The following is a 24,667-nucleotide window of genomic DNA, read 5'->3' on the forward strand; positions in this document are numbered from 1 at the left end:
GGGGGTTGGGGTGAATGGGAAATGTCTATGGTGAAGGAAGTGTTCAAGGAGGAGGAGGAAGTGGTTCTGAAAAGGTAGTAGAATATTATGTATAAACTTACAGCAACAATACTGTAAACCAAAGGGCAAACATTTAAAAATACTATATATGCATTATATATAAATGCCTTTGGAAGAAGCAGATTAGTGGGAGGTAAATGGGAGTAGGGAGACATAGGTGGAGGGAAGTGGACACTGGTGAAATGATTGGTGTTGAAACATTGTATGCCTGAGACCCAATCATAAGTAACTTTGTAATTTCACAATGACTATATTAAAAAAAATCAGAGACCAGCCACCACCAGGTGAACTGTGAGTGGGTTTGTGCTGGATACCAGCACCAGGTAATATAATTGGGGCCCCACCCTATAATAGGATGCTGCAAGACTTGCACTATCAGATAAACCAAGAGCATGGCCATGCCTAGAGACCAGCAACAAGTGGACAGTGAGAGCAGTTCCACCTTCATGATGGGATGCAGCAAGATGGAGACTGGCACAATGAGAAGAGCACTCCACAGCTGCATGTTTCTCCTACTTAATGAACCCCAGTACTACACGGAAAAATACCACACTGCATAGGTGACAATAGGCAAACAATGCAGAACCTCACCATGTTTAGAGAATGAAGATGGTAGCTCTGAAGATCTGACAAGTACCAGAAACCTATATAACCTTTCCAATAAGAACTATAGAGAAGAAATGTGGAGGATGTTCAAAGAACTCAAAGCATGGAAAAAACCAAACTAAGCATAAATAAGACTCAAGAAGATATGAAAGTAGAAAAGAGAAAACTTCAAGCATACATAACAGGACTGGAAAACTTACTGGAAGACTTCACCAGCAGTGTAACAGCTGTTAAAGACAGAGCAGTGAGATGGAAGATGCTCTGCATAACACCTCCATACAGCGAAATAGGAGGAAAAGAGCCTTAAAATAAATGAACAGAAGATAAAAAATCCTCAAAGGAAGCCAACAGACAAAAATATTACTCTAGGATAAGTTAAATAGAAACAACATAAGAACCACTGGAATCTGAGAGATACAGAAAGAACCCTCCCCCAAAGAATTAACAGTTAAGAACATTATTGCTGAGCTATTCTGAGGGCTCAAGAATTCATGCAACCACATACAGTATGCCCAAAGAGTACCAGCTAAAAGAGACCTAAAGAAGAGCATCCCAAGGTACAATCTAATCACAATGATGAAAATCACAAGGATAGAATACTGAAAGTGGCAAAATCACAAAGGTAAATTACATACAAACAAGCATCCTTAAGATTTATAGATTTATCACAAGCAACTCTCAATGTCCAAAGTTAGTGGTGGGATATAATGATAAAACTCAATGAAATGAATGCTTCACCAAGAATACTTTACATGGCCAGACTTGCGTTCAAGTTTGAAGGAAAGAAACACAGCTTCACAGATCAACAACAGATCAGAAACTTTACAGACTCAAAACTGTTAAATACTAGCTATCTCACTTACTTGCTTTCTAGTAATTTATCTTTTTTTGAAGTGAATTTTTAAATGGTTCCAGGAAGGGAACTTCTCATCCAACATGACTGACAATTCAGTGTGAGAGCTCAAGAATACCTTGAGAATAGCACTTGGAGGCCCTCCAGGATTTTACTCAGACAAGTTCGGGACCATACAGTGCCAAGGATTAAACTGGAATACACCATATGGAAGGTAAATGCTTTACTTTGGCAGAATCTTAAACATTTGGTAAAATTCCAAAAATTTGGCACATATAGTATCACAACTATCCTCAATCCTGACTCCTGAATGCACTTCAACTAAAAGTCAGGAGGATAGTATTTTAAAATGATATATTAGTCACTGTGATTTACAATATTGTTAATGATAGGGCTGCATGCGCACACCACATCCTCAACACCACACTCTCCACCATTGGTGAAGGCCACATGATATCTGTTTCTCTCCACTGCAGTCTCTGTATCCTCTCATGGTAAGTTTCTGCCATGGTAAATTTAGTTTTGTAGATAATTTTCCAGTTCTATTGCCTATGGCCTTTGTTATTTCTTCACTATGCTATTTTTTAAATTTCTTTATTAAGTACCATGGTTTAACAAAAATGTTCGTAGTTGGGTTTTAGTCATCAAATTTATACCACCCTTCACCAGTTTAACTTTCCCACCACTAATGTTTCCTACCCTCCATCTTTGAGATAGACATTCTATTTCGCTTTCTGTCATTGTCACAGTAGGTGTTGGTGTAGTTATTTCTCCAAATGTGCTCACCACTCTTTATGGTAAGCTCCATATCACGGGCTGATCTTTTGGCCCTCATCTCTATTTTCTCTGGGTATTATTACTATATTGTTTTTCATTTACAAAAAAAAGAATCCCCACAAATGAGTTACACTATACTGTGACTGTCTCTCGCCCTCTCACTCAGCACAATTGTCTCCATATCTATCCATGTATAGGGAAATTTCATGAATTCATTTTTCCTAACAGCTGCATAGTTTTCCATCATGTATATGTACTACATTTTCTTTAGCATTTCATCTGTTGTTGGGCATGTGAAATGCTTACAGATTCTGGCTATTGTAAATAGTGCTGTGATGGACATAAGAGTGTAAAAGGTATTTTTGTATTGTGTTTTTGTGTTTCTTGGGTATATTCATAAGAGTGGTATTGATGGATTATATGGGAGCTTAATTTCCAGTTGTTTTTTGAAGAATATCCATATTGTTTTCAGAAAAAGCTAGATTAGACGGTATATCCACCATAAGTGACTAAAAGTTCCTTTCTCACTATATCTACACTAGCATTGGCTGTTCTTGTTCTTTGTGATGTGTGCCCGTCTCTGTGGTATGAAATAATATCTCATTGTTTTTATTTGCATTTCCCTGATGATTAGTGATGTGGAACATTTTTATGTGTCTTTTGGCCATCTGTATTTCTTCTTTTAAAATCTGTTTGTTTATTTATTCTCCTAATTTATTGATAGGGTTAGATTTTTAAAAAAAAGTTCTGTCAGTACCTTGTATATCTTAGATATTAGCCCCTTATCTGCTGGGTATTGGATAAATAGTTTCTCCCATTCTGTGGGTGACCTTTTTACCCTAGTTGCTGTTTCCTTTGAAGAACAGAAGCTTCTCAGTTTGATGTAATCTTATTTGTTTAATCTCTTCTTCCACTTGATTGGACAGTGGTAGTTCCTTCTTGAAGATGCCTTTAGTCTCAATCTCATGAAGTGTTTTCCTACATTTTCTTCTATATACCTTAAAGTTTCAGGTCTGATATTGAGATTTTTATTCCATTTTGATTTAATATTTGTGATGGTGTTAGATAGAGGTCTGAGTTGACTTTTTGGCATGTGGATAACCATTTTTCCCAACATCCCTTGTTGAAGAGGCTTTCCTTGTTCCATTTTGTGTTTATTGTCCTTTATCAGAGATTAATTGATTGGATGTCTGGGGGTTATTCTCTGAATACTCATCTATTCTATTGATCTGAGGGTCTGTCTTTATTACAATACTATGCTGTTTTAATGACTATTGCTTTGTAGTTCTACTTAACATTGGGTAAAGTGATGCTTCCCATCTTCTTTAACCTCAGAATTGATTTAGCTATTCATGGGCATATTATAGTTCCAAACGAATTTCAGGAGTGTTTGATTGATTTAATTGAAAAATGTCATGGGTTTCATTAGAGGGACCATATGGGAAGCCAAGGATCTAATTTGTGTTGGCTGTATACAAGGTAAATGTCTTACCCACTATACTATCACTCTAGCCCTCTTTATACATATATATAATATTTAGATATATAAAATATATATAAATATATTTTAAATAACTTCGCTCTCACTTGCCTGGCAACAAATTATTATGGTCACATATATCAATTATATGAATCATGTTCTTTAAATAAAGTAAATAAATCTTTCTTAATAAAAGTTTTCTGAAAAACCAAATGTAGGTCAAAGTTGACCTGGAGACTCTTTTATACTGACAAAATTGGAAGGATAATATCTTTTTTAATAACAAGGAAAAATGTTGGTCTGGGAAGTGTTCAGGAGGATGGATATCAGAAACTCAGTTTTGAATACATTTAGTATAAAATAATGTAAATTTAATTTTTAATTTGTTAAAATATTTTCATCCATAAACACATATTATTTTCACTTACTACAAAAGATACTTTTTTAAACCACTTTCTGGTGACTACATACTTTATTTCTCTTTACAACAATGCTCTTCATGAGATGTCTATTTCCTGCTTCCATTCCCCTTTTACATACCAATTAAATCCACTTCAATAGTAAGTAAGATGGTCATTTGATATTGATATTGATAATGATATTGATTCTTCCAACCCATGAGGATGGGGTGTTCTTCTATTTTCTTAGGTCCTCTCCTATTTCTTTCTGAAGTATTTTTAAGTTTTCATGGTCTAGTCTCTCACTTCTCTTGTTAGGTTGATTTCTAGGTACTTGATAATTTTGGACACTATTTTAAATGGGATATATTCTTTGATCTATTTCTCCTCTGAGCCATTATTTGTATAAAGGGATGCCACTGTTTTTTTTTTTTTTTTTTTTTAATTTTTTTTTTATTTAAACACCTTGATTACATACATGATTGTGTTTGGGTTTCAGTCATAAAAGGAACACCACCCATCACCAGTGCAACATTCCCATCACCCAAGTCCCAAATCACCCTCCTCCCCACCCAACCCCCGCCTGTACCCTAAACAGGCTCTACATTTCCCTCATACATTCTCAATATTAGGACAGTTCAAAATGTAGTTATTTCTCTAACTAAACTCATCACTCTTTGTGGTGAGCTTCCTGAGGTGAGCTGGAACTTCCAGCTCTTTTCTCTTTTGTGTCTGAAAATTATTATTACAAGGGTGTCTTTCATTTTTCTTAAAACCCATAGATGAGTGAGACCATTCTGCGTTTTTCTCTCTCTCTCTGACTTATTTCACTCAGCATAATAGATTCCATGTACATCCATGTATAGGAAAATTTCATGACTTCATCTCTCCTGACAGCTGCATAATATTCCATTGTGTATATGTACCACAGTTTCTTTAGCCATTCATCTGTTGAAGGGCATCTTGGTTGTTTCCAGAGTCTTGCTATGGTAAATAGAGCTGCAATGAATATAGGTGTAAGGAAGGGGTTTTTGTATTGTATTTTTGTGTTCCTAGGGTATATTCCTAGGAGTGGTATAGCTGGATCGTATGGGAGCTCGATTTCCAGTTTTTGGAGGAATCTCCATATCGCTTTCCATAAAGGTTGAACTAGACAGCATTCCCACCAGCAGTGGATAAGAGTTCCTTTCTCTCCACATCCCCGCCAACACTGTTTATTCTCATTCTTTGTGATGTGTGCCATTCTCTGGGGTGTGAGGTGGTATCTCATCGTTGTTTTGATTTGCATCTCCCTGATGATTAGTGATGTGGAACATTTTTTCATGTGTCTTTTGGCCATGCGTATTTCTTCTTTGTCAAAGTGTCTGTTCATTTCTTCTCCCCATTTTTTGATGGGGTTAGATGTTTTTTTCTTGTAAAGTTCTGTCAGTGCCTTGTATATTTTGGAGATTAGCCCCTTATCTGATGGGTATTGGGTGAATAGTTTCTCCCACTCAGTGGGTGGCTCTTGTATCCTGGGCACTATTTCCTTTGAGGTGCAGAAGCTTCTCAGCTTAATATATTCCCATCTGTTAATCTCTGCTTTCACTTGCTTGGAGAGTGCAGTTTCCTCCTTGAAGATGCCTGTAATGTCCTGTAGTGTTTTGCCTATGTGCTGTTCTATATATCTTATGGTTTTGGGGCTGATATCGAGGTCTTTAATCCATTTGGATTTTACCTTTGTACATGATGTTAGCTGGGGGTCTAAGTTTAATTTTTTGCAAGTGGCTATCCAATTGTGCCAACACCACTTGTTGAAGAGGCTTTCCCTGCTCCATTTAGGATTTCCTGCTCCTTTATCAAAAATTAGATGGTTGTATCTCTGGGGAACATTTTCTGAGTATTCAAGCCTATTCCACTGATCTGAGGACCTATCCTTATTCCAATACCATGCTGTTTTGATAACTGTTGCTTTGTAGTACAGTTTAAAGTTGGGAAAAGTAATTCCTCCCATATTCTTTTTCCCAATGATTGCTTTAGCTATTCGAGGGTGTTTATTGTTCCAAATGAATTTCAAAAGTGTCTGATCCACTTCTTTGAAGAATGTCATGGGTATCTTTAGAGGGATGGCATTAAATCTGTATAATGCCTTGGGGAGTATTGACATTTTGATGATGTTAATCCTGCCAATCCATGAGCAGGGTATGTGTTTCCATTTCCGTGTGTCCTCTCTTATTTCTTGGAGCAGAGTTTTATAGTTTTCTTTGTATAGGTCCTTCACATATTTAGTCAAGTTGATTCCAAGATATTTGAGTTTGTGTGGTACTATTGTGAATGGGGTTGTTTTCTTAATGTCCATTTCTTCTTTATTACTGTTGGTGTATAGAAAGGCCATTGATTTTTGTGTGTTAATTTTGTAGCCTGCCACCTTGCTATATGAGTCTATTGTTTCTAGAAGCTTTTTGATAGAGTCTTTAGGGTTTTCTAAGTAGAGTATCATGTCATCTGCAAACAGTGAGAGCTTGACTTCTTCCTTTCCTATCTGGATTCCCTTGATATCCTTTTCTTGCCTAATCGCTATAGCAAGTACTTCCAGTGCTATGTTGAATAGGAGTGGTGAGAGAGGACAGCCTTGTCTTGTGCCAGAATTTAGAGGGAAGGCTTTCAGTTTTTCTCCATTGAGGATAATATTTGCCACTGGCTTGTGGTAGATGGCCTTCACTATATTGAGAAAGGTTCCCTCCATTCCCATCTTGCTGAGAGTTTTGATCAAGAATGGGTGTTGGACCTTATCAAATGCTTTCTCTGCATCTATTGATATGATCATGTGGTTTTTATTTTTCTTGTTATTGATGTTGTGTATTATGTTGATAGATTTACGGATGTTAAACCAGCCTTGCATTCCTGGGATGAAACCTACTTGATCGTAGTGGATGATCTTCTTAATGAGGCATTGAATCCTATTTGCCAGGATTTTGTTGAGGATCTTTGCATCTGCATTCATCAGTGATATTGGTCTGTAATTTTCTTTTTTGGTAGCGTCTCTGTCTGGTTTAGGTATCAAGGTGATGTTGGCTTCATAAAAGCTATTTGGAAGTGTTTCTGTTTGTTCAATTTCATGAAAGAGTCTTGCCAAGATTGGCAGTAGTTCCTCTTGGAAAGTTTGATAGAATTCATTAGTGAATCCATCTGGACCTGGGCTTTTGTTTTTCGGCAGACATTTGATTACTGTTTTAATTTCATCAATGGTGATGGGGGTGTTTAGATATGCTACATCCTCTTCCTTCAACCGTGGAAGATTATAAGAGTCCAAGAATTTATCCATTTCTTCCAGGTTCTCATTTTTAGTGGCGTAGAGTTTTTCAAAGTAGTTTCTGATTACCCTTTGAATCTCTGTCATATCAGTAGTGATCTCTCCTTTTTCATTCCTGATACGAGTTATCAAGTTTCTCTCTCTCTCTTTCTTTGTTAGGTTTGCCAGTGGTCTATCAATCTTGTTTATTTTTTCAAAGAACCAACTTCTGCTTTCGTTGATCTTTCGGATTGTTTTTTGAGTTTCCACTTCGTTGATTTCTGCTCTCAGCTTTGTTATTTCCTTCTGTCTTCCTGTTCTTGGGTCCTTTTGTTGAGCATTTTCTAATTCTATTAGCTGTGTCATTAAGCTACTCAGGTAAGCTCCTTCTTCCTTCCTGATGTGTGCTTGCAAAGCTATAAATTTTCCTCTCAGTACTGCTTTTGCTGTGTCCCATAAGTTCTGAGAGTTTGTGTCTTTATTGTCATTTGTTTCCAGGAACCTTTTTATTTCCTCCTTGATTTCATCTCGGACCCACTGGTTATTGAGCATGAGGCTGTTTAACTTCCAGGTGTTAAAGTGTTTCTTCTGAGTCCCTTTGGAGTTCACAAATAATTTCAGAGCCTTGTGGTCAGCGAAGGTAGTCTGCAAAATTTCTATCCTCTTGATCTTATGGAGGTATGTTTTATGTGCCAGCATGTAGTCTATCCTGGAGAATGTCCCATGTACATTGGAGAAGAATGTGTATCCAGGTTTCTGGGGATGGAGTGTCCTATATATATCCACTAGGCCTCTTTCTTCCATTTCTCTCCTCAGGTCTAGTATATTCTTGTTGGGTTTCAGTCTGGTTGACCTGTCCAGTGTTGACAAAGCCGTGTTTAGGTCCCCCACAATTATTGTGTTGTTGTTGATATTATTTTTCAGATTTGTCAGCAGTTGTATTAAATATTTTGCTGGCCCCTCATTCGGTGCATATATGTTTAGGAGAGTGAATTCTTCCTGCTCTACGTACCCCTTGATTAATATAAAATGTCCGTCTTTTTCCCTTACAACCTTCCTGAGTATAAAGTTTGCATTATCTGATATTAGTATGGCCACTCCAGCTTTTTTATGGGTGTTGTTTGCTTGGATAACTTTTCTCCAGCCTTTTATTTTGAGTCTATGTTTGTTCTGACTATTCAGGTGCGTTTCTTGTAGGCAGCAGAAGGTTGGATTGAGTTTTTTGATCCATTTAGCCACTCTGTGTCTCTTAACTGGTGCATTTAGTCCATTGACGTTGAGAGAAAGAATTGTCCTGGGATTTAACGCCATCTTTATTTCAAAATTTGGTGTGTCTTTTGGGTAGTCTTGTCTTAGATTAGGTCTTTCAGTTTTTCTCTTAAGACTGGTTTTGTGTCTGTGAAGTTTCTGAGCTGTTTTTTGTCTGTGAAACCATGTATTCTTCCATCAAACCGGAAAGTGAGTTTTGCTGGGTATAGTATTCTGGGTGAAGCATTCATTTCATTCAGTCTTGTCACAATATCCCACCACTGCTTTCTGGCATTGAGCGTTTCTGGTGACAGGTCTGCTGTAAATCTCAGGGAAGCTTGCTTGAACATGATTTCCCCTTTTGATCTTGCTGTTTTCAGAATTCTGTCTCTATCTGTGGGATTTGTCATTGTGACTAGGATGTGTCTTGGGGTGGTTTTTCTGGGGTCTCTTTTGGTTGGTACTCTTCGGGCATGCAGGATTTGATCACATATATTCTTTAGCTCTGGAAGTTTCTCTTTAATGATGTTCTTGACCATTGATTCTTCCTGGAAATTTTCTTCCTGGGTCTCTGGGACTCCAATGATTCTTAAGTTGTTTCTGTTGATCTTATCATAGACTTCTATTTTCGTCTGTTCCCATTCTTTGACTAATTTTTCCATTGTCTGCTCATTTGCTTTAAGTTTTTTGTCCAATCTCTCCTGCTGTATGGAATTGTTATGTATCTCATCTTCCACAGCACCAAGTCTATTCTCAGCTTCTGATACCCTGTCCCAGAGCTTATCCATTTTGTCATTCACTTCGTTTACTGAGTTTTTCAGGCCTGTTAGTTGACATGTTATTTCAGTTTGGAGTTTTGTCATTTCTGCCTTCATATTTTCTTGGTTCTTATTAGTGTTCTGTTCAACTCGATCCATGGTTTCTTGGAGTCTGTTGAGCACCTTCCATATTGCTAGTCTAAAGTCCTTATCTGAGAGGTTGATTAGTTGTTCAGTCATTATCTGGTCCTCAGAATTGTCATCTTCATTCTCTATGTCTGATGCTGGCCTGCGCTGTTTCCCCATTGTCACATTTGTATTGTGGGTTTTTCTACGTGTTGTAGTGGTATTCATTGTCTATATGATGTAGGCAGCACACTCCTCTGGCTCCTCCCTTTCTGGATGGGCTGACTTGCCTCTAAGGGAGGGGAGTCCTCCGTGGATGAAGCCTCACACTGGGTCAAATCTTAGGCCCGAGCATGTAACAGAGAAGACAGTCCAGAGAGAAATGTTTGCTTCTGTGATATAGCGCCGTTCTTAGTGTGATTTTTCCTTCTTGTTGCAATGGAGTTCTTTCCTTAGAAAGAGTGCACGGCTGCGTAGCGAAGCGGAGCGGCCGTGCTCCTCTGAGCCTCTTTTTGCCCCACTCGCAAGAGTTTCACGCAAGAGGACAGTAGACAGACATAGACAGGTCACACTCACAGTCTTTCACAGCTGAGCCCCACTGGGCCGGTGTACTTTCGCGGATTTTCCCCGCCTGGTGTCACACACAGGGAGCCAGCTTTTGCAAAGGATAGCCGGTTTTTATGCTCTGAAGTCCCTCCCTGAAAATGGCGTCTGGGCGAGCGAGGTTTCTGGAGGCTCTTTTTGCCCCACTCGCAAGAGTTTCACGCAAGAGGACAGTAGACAGACATAGACAGGTCACCCTCACAGTCTTTCACAGCTGAGCCCCACTGGGCCGGTGTACTTTCGCGGATTTTCCCCGCCTGGTGTCACACACAGGGAGCCAGCTTTTGCAAAAATGATGCCACTGTTTTTTGTGTATTGACTTTGTAGCCTGCTACTTTGCTGTATTGGCTTATTGTTTCTAGGAGCTTTTCTGTGGACTCTTTTAAAATTTTCAATGTACATCATCATATCATCTGCAAAAAAAAAATGGTAGTTTGACTTCCTCTTTTTTTATTTGAATTCTTTTGATTTCCTTTTCTTGTCTGATTCCTATTGCCAGACTTCTAAAACTATGTTGAATAAGACTGGAGATAGTGGACAGCCTTCCTGGTGTCAGACCTTAGTAAAAATGCTTTCAGGGTTTTTTTTTTTTTTTTTTTTTTGTGGTTTTTGGGTCACACTCGGCAATGCTCAGGGGTTACTCCTGGCTCCATGCTCAGAAATTGCTCCTGGCAGGCATGGGGGACCATATGGGATGCCGGGATTCGAACTGATGACCTTCTGCATGAAAGGCAAACGCCTTACCTCCACGCTATCTCTCCGGCCCCATGCTTTCAGTTTTTTGGCGTTAAGGATAATGTTGGCTGTAGACTTCTTATTGATGGCTGTTATCTTGAGGAAGGTTCCTTCCATCCCTATTTTGCTGAGGGTTTTCATCATGAATGGGTATTGGATTTTTTCAAATGCTTTTTCTGCATGGATCAATACAATTATGTGGTTTTATCCTTTTTGTTGATGCAGTGTATGATGTTGATTGATTTGCATATATTGAACCATCCTTTCATCTCTGGAGTGAAACCAATTTAGTCATGGTGAATAATCTTTTCTATGTGTTGTTGAATTCAGTTTGCTTAAATTTTGTTGAGAATTTTTTCATCCATGTTCATTAGTGAAATTGGCCTGTAGTTTTCTTGGTGGTATCTGTCAACTTTAGGAATGAGCATGATATTAGCTTCATAAAAGGAATTAGGGAAGATTACAGTCTTTTCAATGTTTTGGAAAGTCTAAGGATCAATGGTAGTAACTCTTCTTTGAAAGTTTGATAGAATTTACCTGTAAATCCATCTGTTCCTGGAATTTTATTCTTGGGGAGTTTCTTAATTATTGTTTCAATTTCCTTTATTGCGATTGGCCTAGATAGGCTTTCTTCTTCCTCCTTATTAAGTATTGGGGAATGATATTTTTCCAGGAATCTGTCCATTTTTTCTAGGTTCTCTAGCTAAACTGATTACATTTGTTCATAATAAGACCTCATGATGTCTTGAATTTCTTGGGGTTCTGTGGTAATCTCTTTCCTTTCATTTCTAATTAAATTTGAGTATTCCTTTTTTAATTATGAGTCTTGCCAGTAATTTGTCAATCTTGTTTATTCTTTAAAAAAAAAAAAAAACAGCTCCTGGTCTCATTAAAGTCTTTGTATGGTTTTCTTTGTTTTTATGTTGTTGATTTCTGCACTTGTTTTTATTCCTTCTTTTCTTTTTTCTTATTTTTGGTATTTGGGTTACACCTGGCAGCTCTCAGGGGTTACTCCTGACTCTGTGCTCATAAATCACTCCTGGCAGGCTCAGGGGATCGTAGGGGATGACGGGATTCAAACTGGGCTCTGTTCTGTGTTGGCTGCATGCAAGGCAAATGTCTTACTGCTGTGCTGTCGCTTTGATTATGGTTTTTTTTCTTTTATTATTTCTTTCCTCTGCTTGTATTTGGGTTCCTATGCTGTTGGTTTTCCATAAATTTAAGGTGTCTCTTTAAGTTGTTGATTTTGTCATTTTCTTCTTTCTTAAAGTAGGCCTGTATTGCTATGAGTTTCTGCCTAATTATTGCTTTTGCCATGTCTCATATATTTTGGCAATTTGTTTCTTTATTGTCAGTCGACTCAAGGAATACTTTTATTTTTTCCTTGATTTCCTCTTTGATCCTGTTGCTGTGGAGCATGATATTGTTTAGTCTCTATATGTTAAATTTTCTCCATGTCTTCTTTTTACAATCTATCTTTATTTTTGTGACAATGTGGTCTGAAAGGGTGCTTGGTATAATTATTTTATTTGTAACTTTATGTAAGTTAGTCTTGTGTCCTAAAACATGCTCTATCCTACCAATCTCTGTTGGTGGGTATGCAGTAAGAAAGGCATGCTCCTCTTGCTGGTGGGAATGCTGCCTGGTCCAAACCCTATGAAAAACAATATGGCCTTTCCCCGGAAATTGTGAACGGTGTGGATGACCCTGGCTGGTTGCTGGAACATCTAGGAAGGCAGGAAAAAACCCAGTCCCTTCTTGTGGAAACTGTGAACGGTGCAGATGCCCTGGGCCGGCTGCTGGGACATTCAGGCAGGTAGAAAAACCCCCACCCTTTCCCACAGAACCTGTGAAATGTGCTCACACTCATATGTTAGCTCCAAGATAGTCTAACTTATAACATATAGGTCTAGCCAGCTCATACTTAACACCCAACTTTCTCAGATAATCCAAAATCCACAAAATAGGATAGCAAAAACACTGAACCAGCTTGAAATATCTATATCAAATTTAGACAAGCCACCTAGTGAGGAAAAATAAACTCTAAATTAAATATACCTTTAAGCACCTCTAATACAATTAGTACAGCAGGCCTCTTTACTAAATAACCTGAACACTCAACATTCAAAACCACCAAACACTAAGAAATATACCTAAACCAAGGAAGACATTAGCAGCTGGGAAAATGGAGAGAATTCCTATTGTTTCCGAGCCCACCAAAACGCACAAACCCAATAGATGAGAACTTTAAAGCAACAATGAATGCCCTAGCAGAGGAAATCAAGGAATCAGTAACCTGTGAGATTAAGAAATCTATAGATGAACAATTCAAACAATTCAAAGAAGAACTTTTACAGAAGATGAAAGAATCTATACAATTGGAACTAGGGGAAATAAAAATCATGTTGACAAGCCAGAATAGCAGAATTATGCAATTAGAAGAATGCATAGAGGAACTTGAAGAAAAACTACAAAACATCAATGACAAAGAAGTCAATAAGAAAGCAAAAGAAAAAACATTGGAAGAAAAAGCTAGGTACCTAATGAACAAAGATAAAAGAAATAACTTACAAATTGTAGGAATACCAGAAGGGAAGGAAAAGGGAAAAGGAAAAGAACAAGTAGTGAGGGAATTAGTAACAGAGAATTTTCCAATCCTCTGGAAAGAGACACCTATACAAATCTAGGAGGCAAAAAAAGAGTCCCTAATAAAATAGACCCTAACAGACCAACACCAAGGCATATAGTAATCCTATTGGCAAAAAGCAGAGAGAAAGATGAATTCTTTAAAGCAATAAGAGAGAGAAAAACTCTTTTTTTTTTTTTTTTTGGTTTTTGGGCCACACCCGGTGACGCTCAGGGGTTACTCCTGGCTATGTGCTCAGAAGTCGCTCCTGGCTTGGGGGACCATATAGGAAACCGGGGGATCGAACCGTGGTCCATCCAAGGCTAGCGCAAGCAAGGCAGGCACCTTACCTCTAGTGCCACTGCCCGGCCCCTGAGAAAAACTCTTAAGTACAAAGAAAAAGGCATAAGAATCAAACCAGACCTCCCATTCGAAACAATTCAAACAAGAAGACAAAGGAGTGACATATTTAAACTACTGAATGAAAGAAACTTACAACCTAGAGTCCACAACCCAGTAAAACTCTCATTCATATGGGAGGAAGAACTAAAAACATTCATAGACAAAGAGAAACTCACACTATTTGCACTGACCAAACCAACCCTAAATAAAATACTCAAAGATGTATTACACAATCCAAACCCCCGATTATACAAAAACCACTCTATTCAATACAATAGCACAACAACCCTCTCTGTTAATAATCTCCTTAAATGTCAATGGGTTAAACTCCCTCATTAAAAGACACAGAGTAGAGGGTTGGATCAGAAAATAAAAACCAGATATCTGCTGCTTGCAAAAAACACACCTAACAGAACAGGATAGACACAGGCTTAGAATAAAAGGATGGAAATCAATTATTCAAGCCAATGGAAAAAAAAAGCTGGGACAGCCATCCTTATATCAGACCAAATTGCATTCAATCTCAAAAAAGTGCTCAGAGACCAAGAGGGTCACTACTTACTGATCAGGGGAACATTAGACCAAGAAGTGCTAACTTTGATCAATATTTATGCACCTACCATAGAGCCACAAGAATATATAAGGAGTTTGCTCACAAATCTAGAGAAACATATGGAAGAAAATGTAATAGCAGTAGGAGATTTCAATACTCCACTATACCCACTAGATAAATCTAACAGGCAAAAAACTAGCAAGGGGCCCGGAGAGATAGCACAGCGGCGTTTGCCTTGCAAGCAGCCGATCCAGGACCAAAGGTGGTTGGTTCAAATCCCGGTGTCCCATATGGTCCCTGTGCCTGCCAGGAGCTATTTCTGAGCAGACAGCCAGGAGTAACCCCTGAGCACCGCCGGGTGTGACCCCAAAACAAAAGAAAACCAAAAAAAAAAATCTAGCAAGGACGTGAGAGCCCTAAACGAGAAATTAGAGGAAACAGGACTAATAAACCTATACAGGGCTCTCCACTCCAAGAAATCAGAATACACATTCTTCTCAAGTGCACATGGAACCTTCTCTAGAATAGATCATGCCTTAGGATATAAATCTAACTTATACGAAGTTAGAAATATAAGAATTGTCAGAAGCACCCCATCAGATCATTATGCAACAGAGATCAAAGACTGACTGTAAAAAGAAACTGTGGAGAAAATCTAACACCTGAAGATTAAACATCATGCTACTCAACAACAATTGGATCAAAGAGGAAATCAAGGAAGAAATAAAAAGATTCCTTGAGACGATGACAACGAAGAAACAAATTGTCAAAATCTGTGGGAAACAGCAAAAGCAGTAATTAGGGGGAAACTCATAGCAATACAGTCCTATGTCAGGAAAGAGGGAAATGACAAAATCAGCTATGAAAATATGAGAAGGCATACCAGAGAACTATGGGATGAGTTCAAGAGCAACATAAGAATCATTAGAGTCTTTGAAGAACAGGAAAGCAAATATGACAACAATGAAAAAACAGAAATGAAGATAAAATATATGATTCAATTTATTTTATTTTTGGAAGAGTGTTGGGCCACACCCAGTAATGCTAAGGGCTTTTTCCTGATTCTGTCTTCAGGGATCACTCCTGGAGCTGTTCAGGGTTGTCTGGAATCAAAACCAGGTAGAACACATGCAGATCAAGCACCTTATCCATTGTACGGTCTCTCCAGCTCCAATTGATAAAGTATGTTAAAATAAAATCAAGATTGGAGTTACAAAGATAAATTTAAATCAGTTTTTTTCTCATAACCCTTTAGTTTATACTAACATTACATAATTATTATTATTTTGATTTGGGGCTCAACTCAGCTATGCTCTGAGCTTAATCCTATGCTCTATGCTCAGTGATTATTCCTGGCAAACATTCGTGGACCTTATGCGGTGCTGGAAATTGAACCAGGGCCATCCAAGTGCAAGGCAAGTATCTCCAATTCATGCCAATTAGTTATTAGGAAGTTTGCAAGGTAATACTTTTCTTACCTCTGGTCCCCACACATCTTCTAGTGGAATGTCCTTGTTAAGCTCAGTCATTGACTTCCATGTCTGGGCTTCAGTCAAACAACCACTCTGTTGAAATATTTTATATTTATGTAGTGAGATTAACATACATAGTGAAGTATGAGACTGTACTTCTCAAACATCTATAGTACAGTAAGCCAATGTTAAGTCAGTACAATTTTATTCTTACAGTGTTTCATATTAATCTATAAGAATTTAATATATTTTGATATAAAAATTATACATTTAAGGGAATGCTGCCATTTAAGTATTTGTTGACATATAAAGAATAATTGACTTTGCATATTGATCTTTTAGAATTTTTAAAATTTTTTAAAACTTTCTTCATCTTTTGTGAAATTCAGTCAACATAGTTGTACAATATTACATAATGTGAAATGATTACCACAGTAAAGTTAGTTACACTTGTATCACACCTCATATAGTTACCATTTTGTTATTATGTGATGAGAACTTTTATGCTCTGAGTACCACTTACTATTTATGATTAACTTGCTTACTTTCTCAGAACTGGAAGTTTGTGTGTTTTGACCAATTTTGGATTCATTTATTCATTCCTGGTAACAAATAATCTTTTATTTCTATAATTTCGTAGGCAAGAAAAAGATATTAAGGTCATCCAGAGAGGAAAGGAAGAAGTCAAGCTCTCACTGTTTGAAGATGACATGATAATATACCTAGAAAACCCTAAGGCTCTACCAAAAAGTTTCTAGAAACAATAGATTCATATAGCAAAGTGACAGGCTACAAAATTAGTGTACAAAAATCAATGGCCTTCTTATACACCAATAGTAATAGAGAAGAAATGGACATTAAAAAAACAACCTCATTCACATTAGTGCCACAAACTCAGATATCTTGGAGTCAACTAAATACATGAGAGACCTATACAAAGAAAACTACAAAACCCTGCTTTTAGAAATAAGAGAGGACACAAGGAAATTGACATACATACCCTGCTTATGATTGATAAGATTAACATAATTAAATGGAAATACACCCCAAATATTGTACAGATTTAATGCAATCCCTCTAAAGATAGCCATGACTTCTCCAAAGAAGCAGATTAAACACTCCTAAAATTCATTTGGAACAAAAAACTCCCACAAATAGCTAGAGCAACCCTTGGGAAAAGGAGTATGAGAGGCATCACTTTTCCCAACTTTAAATTATACTACAAAGCTATAGTCATTAAAATAGCATGGCATTAGAATAAAGACAAATCCTTGGATTAGTGGAATAGACTTGACTATTTAGAAAATGTTCCCCAGACATACAATCAATTAGTCTTTGATAGAGAGGCAAGAAATGCAAAATGGAGCAAGAAAAGCTTCTTCAACAAATAGTGTTGGGGAAACTGGTCAGTTCCTTGTGAAAAAAGTGAACTCAGACCTCCATCTAACACCATGTAAAAAGGTCAAATCCAAATGGATTTAAGGACCTGGATATTGGACCTGAAACCTTAAGGTGTATAGAACAACACATAGGTAAAACACTCCATGACATTGAGACTAAAGGCATTTGCAAGGAGGAAACAGCACTCTCCATACAAGTGGAAACAAAGGTAAACAGATGGGACTATATTAAGCGGAGAAACTTCTGCACCTTAAAAGAAATAGTGCCTAGGGTACAAAAGCCACCCACAGAATGGGAGAAACTATTCACCCAATACCTGTCAGACAAGTGGCTACTATCTAAGATATACAAGGTACTGACAGAACTTAACAAGAAAAAAAATCTAACCCCATCAAAAAATGGGGAGAAGAAATGAACAATTTCTCAAAGAAGAAATACATATGGCCAAAAGGCACATGAAAAAATGTTCCACATCACTAATTATCACAGAGATGCAAATCAAAACAACAATGAGGTACCATCTCATGCCACAGAGACTGGCACAGATCACAAAGAACAAGAACAATAAGTGCTGGCATGGATGTGGGGAGAAAGGAACTCTCATTTACTGCTGGTGGGAATGCTGTCTAGTCCAGCCTTTATGAAAAAACAATATGGAGATTCCTCATAAAACTGGAAATTGAGCTCCCATATGATCCAGCTATATATCCCAGGAATACAAAAATGCATTACAAAAATGCCATCCTCACACCTATATTCATCACAGTGCTATTTACAATAGCCAGACTATGGAAGCAACCAAGATGCCCTTCATCAGATTAATGGCTAAAGAAACTGGTACATATACACAATGGAATATTATGTAGCTGTCAGGAGAGATGAAGTCATAAAATTTTCCTATACATGGTTTGACATGGAAACTAATAGTCTGAGTAAAATAAGTCAGAGGGAAAGACACACAGAATAGTCTTGCTTATTTATTGGTTTTAAGAAAAATAAAAGATATTATTGTAATAATGCCCAGAGATGAGGTCCAGAAGGACCAGCTCACGATGTGAAGTTCACCTCAATGAATGGTGAGTTCAGCTAGAGAAATAACTACACTAACAACTACCATGACAATGTTAATGATGAGAGAAGTATAATGCCTGTATCTAATACAGGCAGGAAATGTGGGAGGGAGACGGGGTGCATTGGTGGTGAGAATGTTGCATTGGGAAGGGGTTTTCTTTTTGTGACTGAAATCCAACTACAGTCATGTTTGTAATCACGGTGCTTAAATAAATATATTAAAATAAATCAAATCAGTTCATGCTCATCTTGCAGATATTCTCCCCCAGGCTTAAAACATAATTTATCTAAGAATCTTTGGTTATTTTTAATGGGATTATGCATCATTACTAATTAATTTTATTTCTAGATATTTTAATGGCCAGAAGAGAAAATTATCTCTACATTTTATATTATTTTTATATTTATTTATATATATTATTTTATATTACATATTTATATTTAGATTAGTACTCAATTTCTCATGAATTTATATATAATAATATTTAAATTCAGGATTTTATTTATTATTTAACTACATAGATACAGTTGGTGAGGAGCAATTAATTTAAGGTGTTCCATCATTATGCATTTTCTTTATCTGACAATATGTACCCCAAATTTCAGCATAACTATACAAATATAGCTATTAAAGTTATGTTTTCCCCTTACATTCCTTTATTTTCTCTTACCATACTTTATAACTGTGTCTCTGCATTGTCAGAGAAAGCTACTATTTTACACAACAGTCTTGCACTTTAACTTATATTTTGTTTTGTAAGTAACTTGTAATTTTGGGCAAGAGTGGCAGTGGTGGTGGCTATGGCATTGGTACTTGGAAGACATGTCAGTGCACTTAAGGTGAGCAGACCCAGACCTAGGGAAAGAGTCACTAAGGCTCAGCCACACCATGCCACTCTGTAGCCTTGCACTCCTCTGGTCAATGAACCTCAGCAAGGGACATAGAAGTTACCAAACTGCAACAGTGACAATGGAGTAATAAAAAAGGCTTCTTCCACTATGCTTAAATAATGAAAATGGTAGCTTTGATGACCCCAAAAGTACCACTTATTTAGCCTCTCAGATAAGGACTTTAGATAAGAAATAGGGGCCCGGAGAGATAGCACAGCTGCGTTTGCCTTACAAGCAGGCGATCCAGGACCAAAGGTGGTTGGTTCGAATCCCGGTGTCCCATATGGTCCCCCGTGCCTGCCAGGAGCTATTTCTGAGCAGACAGCCAGGAGTAACCCCTGAGCACCGCCGGGTGTGGCCCAAAAACAAAAAAAAAAAAAAAAAAAAAAGAAATAAGACAATGTTCATAGAACTCAAAGTATGGAATGACCTGAATGAAACACAAATAAGAATCAAGAGAAAATGAAGTAGAAATAAGAAAACTTCAGCTGTCAGGAGAGATGAAGTCATGAAATTTTCCTATACATGGATGTACATGAAATCTATTATGCTGAGTGAAATAAGTCAGAGAGAGAGAGAAAAACGCAGAATGGTCTCACTCATCTATGGGTTTTAAGAAAAATGAAAGACACCCTTGTAATAATAATTTTCAGACACAAAAGAGAAAAGAGCTGGAAGTTCCAGCTCACCTCAGGAAGCTCACCACAAAGAGTGATGAGTTTAGTAAGGGAAATGACTACATTTTGAACTGTCCTAATAATGAGAATGTATGAGGAAAATGGAGAGCCTGTCTAGAGTACAGGCGGGGGTTGGGTGGGGCGAAGGGAGACTTGGGACATTGGTGATGGGAATGTTGCACTGGTGATGGGTGGTGTTCTTTACATGACTGAAACCCAAACACAATCATGTATGTAATTAAGGTGTTTAAATAAATTTATAAAAAAAAAAAAGAAATGAGAAAACTTCAAATTGAAATAATAGGACTGAAAAACTTGGTAGACAAAATGAAACCTCACTGGAAAGCCTCTCCAACAGAGTAACAGTGGATGAAGACAGAAGTAGTGGACTAGAAGATGAGATGCCTAACAACTCCATACAACAGAAAACATTGGAAAAGAATCTAAAAAATCATCTGGATGGAGGCTGACACACTGCTGAATGCCTAGCAAGTGGCTGCTGACCCAACCCTGGGTTTGGTACCAACCCCACGTAGAAGTGTCATGGAAGCTACGTGATCAGAGAAAACATTACACTATAGGCATGACAATGATAATAAAACAGAAGACAACATCATGCATAGAGAATGAAGATGGCAGCTCTGGTGACCCGAAAAGTGCCAACCACCTATTTAGCCTCTCAGATAAGGAATTTAGAGAAGAATTATTGAGGATGTTCAGAAACCTTAAAGAAAGCATAGATTGAGCTGAACATACCACAAATAAGAATCAAGAGAATATGAAAATATAAATCAAGTAACTCCAAACTGAAATAACTGAAAAATGTGGTAGGTGAAATAAAAACTCACTGGTAAGCCTCTCCAACAGAGGAACAGCAGCTGAGGACTGAATCAGTGAGTTAAAAAATGAGATGCATAACAACTACATAACAAAAAAAGAATGGAAAAGAGCCTTAAAACAAATGTTCATAAAATGGAAAAAAATCCTCAAAGTAAGTGAACAGTTGAAAATAGAAGTCTTTGACAAACTCAACAGAAACAACATAAGAATCATTGAGTCCCAGAGACCCAGGAAGAAAATCCCAACGAAGAATCAACAGTAAAGGAAATCATTGCAGAGAAACTTCAAGAGGTAAAGAGTGCATGCAACTAAATCCTGAATTCTCAGAGTACCAGCTCTTTTTGATAAAAGCATCCCAAGATACATCCTAGTCACAATAATGAATCCCACCGATAGGAATAGAATACTGAAAGCAGCTAGAACAAAAAGAAAAATTACATTCAAATGAGCATCCTTAGGATTTACAGCAGACCTATCACAAGAAATCTTCAAGGCCAGAAGGCAGTGGTGGTACACAATGACAAAACTCAATGAAATGAATGCTTCGCCCAGAATACTGCACCAATCCAGACTCAGTTCCAGACATTTGACAGTTTCAGTTTAAGACATTTGGATTAATTTGGGAGCCTTCCAAGAGGTTCTCAAGAGGTGTGTGTGTGTGTGTGTGTGTGTGTGTGTGTGTGCGCGCGCGCGTGCGTGCGCGTGCGTGCACGTGTGGAGGTTCCCTAGTAATTCTTGGCCAGCTGGACTGGTGATTTTAAAAAAAGCCTGAAGATGCAGTGCTGCTCAGAACCTGCAGTAACAATAATACCTGGGCCACTGGAACTGCTGTGAGTCTTGGAGTGCTTGAAAGATATTGTGCTGCTGGGAATGTAATGAGATTAGGTGTGTGGTAGGTATGTGCCCTAACTTCTGTACATTTCCACTCTCAAGATATTTAAATTTAATAAATTAAGATTTAAAATGGAATTATTGTAAAGTACAAAGTTACAAGGTTATCTATGATCCGAGTTCTAAGTATACAATATTCCAATACCAATCTCTTCCATTTCCACTTCTACTTTCACTTCCACCCCAACCCTCAACCTGACTATATGGCAGGTATATCACCCCCTCCCTCATATTTTTTTCTTTCTTTCTCCTTTAAAAATTGTGCCTTATAGTACTGTTACCTTCTTTCAGCATTCCATCCTTCTCCTGGGTGAGCACTTCCCTGCACCATGGTCAGTGTTCCTTTCCTTGGCTAATCCTCCTCACCCTACACACCCTCCTCACCCAGTAGTAAACTTCTATTAAAGACCAGTACACATGCTATTTATTTCTCTTGCCTTTGGGTATTTGTTGGACAGACATAAGAATGATCTCTCTCATGTGAGGGTTATAAAGAAACACAGCTGTGGGGTAATAGATAATGTGTTCTTCTATCCAGAGCTGTCTTGTTTTTTTTTCTTCCTTAAATAACATATATAGATTTAAAATACAAAGAGATATTAAATTCCATGAGAATTTCTATTTAAATGAAAAGATGTCATACTTGTGCCATAGTATTATTGAAGGTATAGTCATTTCTGCCATTTATTTCCCACACTATAAAATTTACATAAATATCTTCAACATAGCCTTCTTCATTGTATCTGAAAGAAAGAGCAGACATGAGAATAATAATTTAGTGCCAACTAGAGAAGTTCAGGGTTTCAGCTTTTGAGTAGGATGTGTTTAGATATAAATCCTACATTTATCACTTAATAATTTCTTGAGGAAGTTACTTGCACTCTGGAAAGCTCAATTTTTTAAATTTTTATTTATTTAATTATTATTATTATTATTATTTTTTTTTTTGGTTTTTGGGTCATACCCGGCAGCGCTCAGGGGTTACTCCTGGCTCTATGCTCAGAAATCGCCCCTGGCAGGCACAGGGGACCATATGGGATGCTAGGATTCAAACCACATTTCTTCTGCATGAAAGGCAAATGCCTTACCTCCATGCTATCTCTCTGCCCCCCCTGGAAAGCTCAATTTTATTGTAATAGACAGTACTTATTGATGGACTTCCTTCACTTCTCAAAATAAACAAAAGAATAATAAATCAGAGAAATTTCACTTTTTTAACTCCTGGAACTCTATGTTCTCTTTATTTTGAAAGTAACCACATGTATCCAACAAGAAAGAGCAGCCAAGGTCCTAATGTTGCAGGATAAAGAAGAAAGTGGTAACTAGATGATGGGGAGGGCCCTGACTCATGGCATTATTTATTTAATAAATATTCACTAGGTTTCTATTAAATCTAAAATATGAACTTAATTCAGTATGATGAGAAGTGATATGTTGCATTCTTCCCAGGAGGAAGGCATAACTAAATGTTAAAAGGATGAGCGGCAACTTAAAAGTTTGGGTGGGCTGATAAACAGTGGCAATCATAAGATCTCTAGTTAGACAGTTAAGCATGTCCATATCCAGGAATAATAATAAGCAGAAACCAATATACAGTCCAATAAGATGTTACCTTTCTCTGATGTTAGGACTCATTACATAAGCTTCATTGAACCTAGAGAATTTACCTTAAGCTTATAGTGTTTTTTTCTTTTTGTGCAACAACCTTATGGTGCTCAGAGTATGCTCCTGAGTCTGTGCTCAGGAATCACTCCTGGCATGCTCAGGGGTAAGGGAGATTATATGGAATTCTGTGGATCCAATTCAGGTTGGTCAAATGCAAGACAAATGGCAACTTGCAGTACTATTGCTTCAATTCCAAGCTTATCAGTTTTAAAAAAGATATGGACACACAGAAAACTGGGAGTATAGCCTTAATACCAGCACTTTCACTCACAAGCCCTTCAACCAGAAATTGATCAGTGTGACATCCATCTACCCTCTAAACCCCAAACTGCATGGACTTAGTGCATCTGCACAAATACATTGCTTTAATATCTTTTCTATTTGTAGGCAAGTGGGACATGACACTCCTACTTCTCAGATAGTATAATGCCTCAAAACTCGGTTAATTCAATGGATTAATTAGGTGACAAATTTTAAAGCATACTCAAATAACTCTGAATAGTAAGTAAATATCATGAAAAACAGATGTATCATTAGTTGCCATTTGGTAAAAAAAAAAAAAGAATAAGAAACAATTAAACAGATCACTTTTCAAATAACTGTGAATCTAAAACTCTAACATTAGCACTCACAAAACTCAAAGAACAATGGGAAAACTAAGAAGCTGAACTGCAGTCACAAATAAAGACAGAAACTAGGCAAATATACAAGGTCATCAGAAAGTTTAAGCCTAGTTGGTGAGGACTTAAAATTAATACTTAATGCACTACCAACAAAAATTAAAAAAGCACTAGCTGGCAAAATCAAGTAAAGAATAGATGAGAAATTCAACCAATTCAAAGAACTTTCTGAGAGGATGAGAGAAGGTTCTAAAGCAAGCTAGAGTAAGCCATAGTAGAGTAGCAGAATATATCAGAGGAGAAACATATAGACAACTTGAAGACAAATTACAGGCCAGTATCAATAAGAAAGATATAAAAGAAAAGAGAAAATAAAGATGGGAGAAATTGTAAGATACCTAATTAACAAAGACAAAAGTAATGATTTCTGAATTATAGGAATATCAGAAGGTGAAGAATAAGGGAAAGCAGAAGACAAAGTGTTGGGCGAAATAATAGCTGATATTTTTGGCGAGATCAGGAACTCCAGCTTAAACAGATTGATTTGCAGTGAGGAAAGAATTCAGGGTGCTGTGGGATGATCATAGAAGTGGGTGAGGGCAGGAGGAGATTTAGTGAACTGATCAAGTTTCATCAATGAAGC

At 37.4% G+C, this 24,667-nt stretch overlaps 1 protein-coding gene across 1 annotated transcript in view; it reads right to left on the minus strand.

Annotated features, from left to right (window-relative positions):
• CATSPERE (catsper channel auxiliary subunit epsilon) overlaps positions 1-24,667 on the minus strand; it is a 144,510-nt gene that overhangs the window by 2,883 nt on the left and 116,960 nt on the right. The window contains exons 13-14 of the mRNA XM_049777559.1: positions 22,383-22,482; positions 15,975-16,061 (exon numbers count right to left, since the gene is read on the minus strand). Coding sequence (XP_049633516.1) covers positions 15,975-16,061; positions 22,383-22,482 — 187 coding nt within the window. The remainder of the gene's footprint in view (positions 1-15,974; positions 16,062-22,382; positions 22,483-24,667) is intronic.

Source organism: Suncus etruscus, chromosome 7, assembly GCF_024139225.1.
Source record: "Suncus etruscus isolate mSunEtr1 chromosome 7, mSunEtr1.pri.cur, whole genome shotgun sequence".
NCBI lineage: Eukaryota > Metazoa > Chordata > Mammalia > Eulipotyphla > Soricidae > Suncus > Suncus etruscus.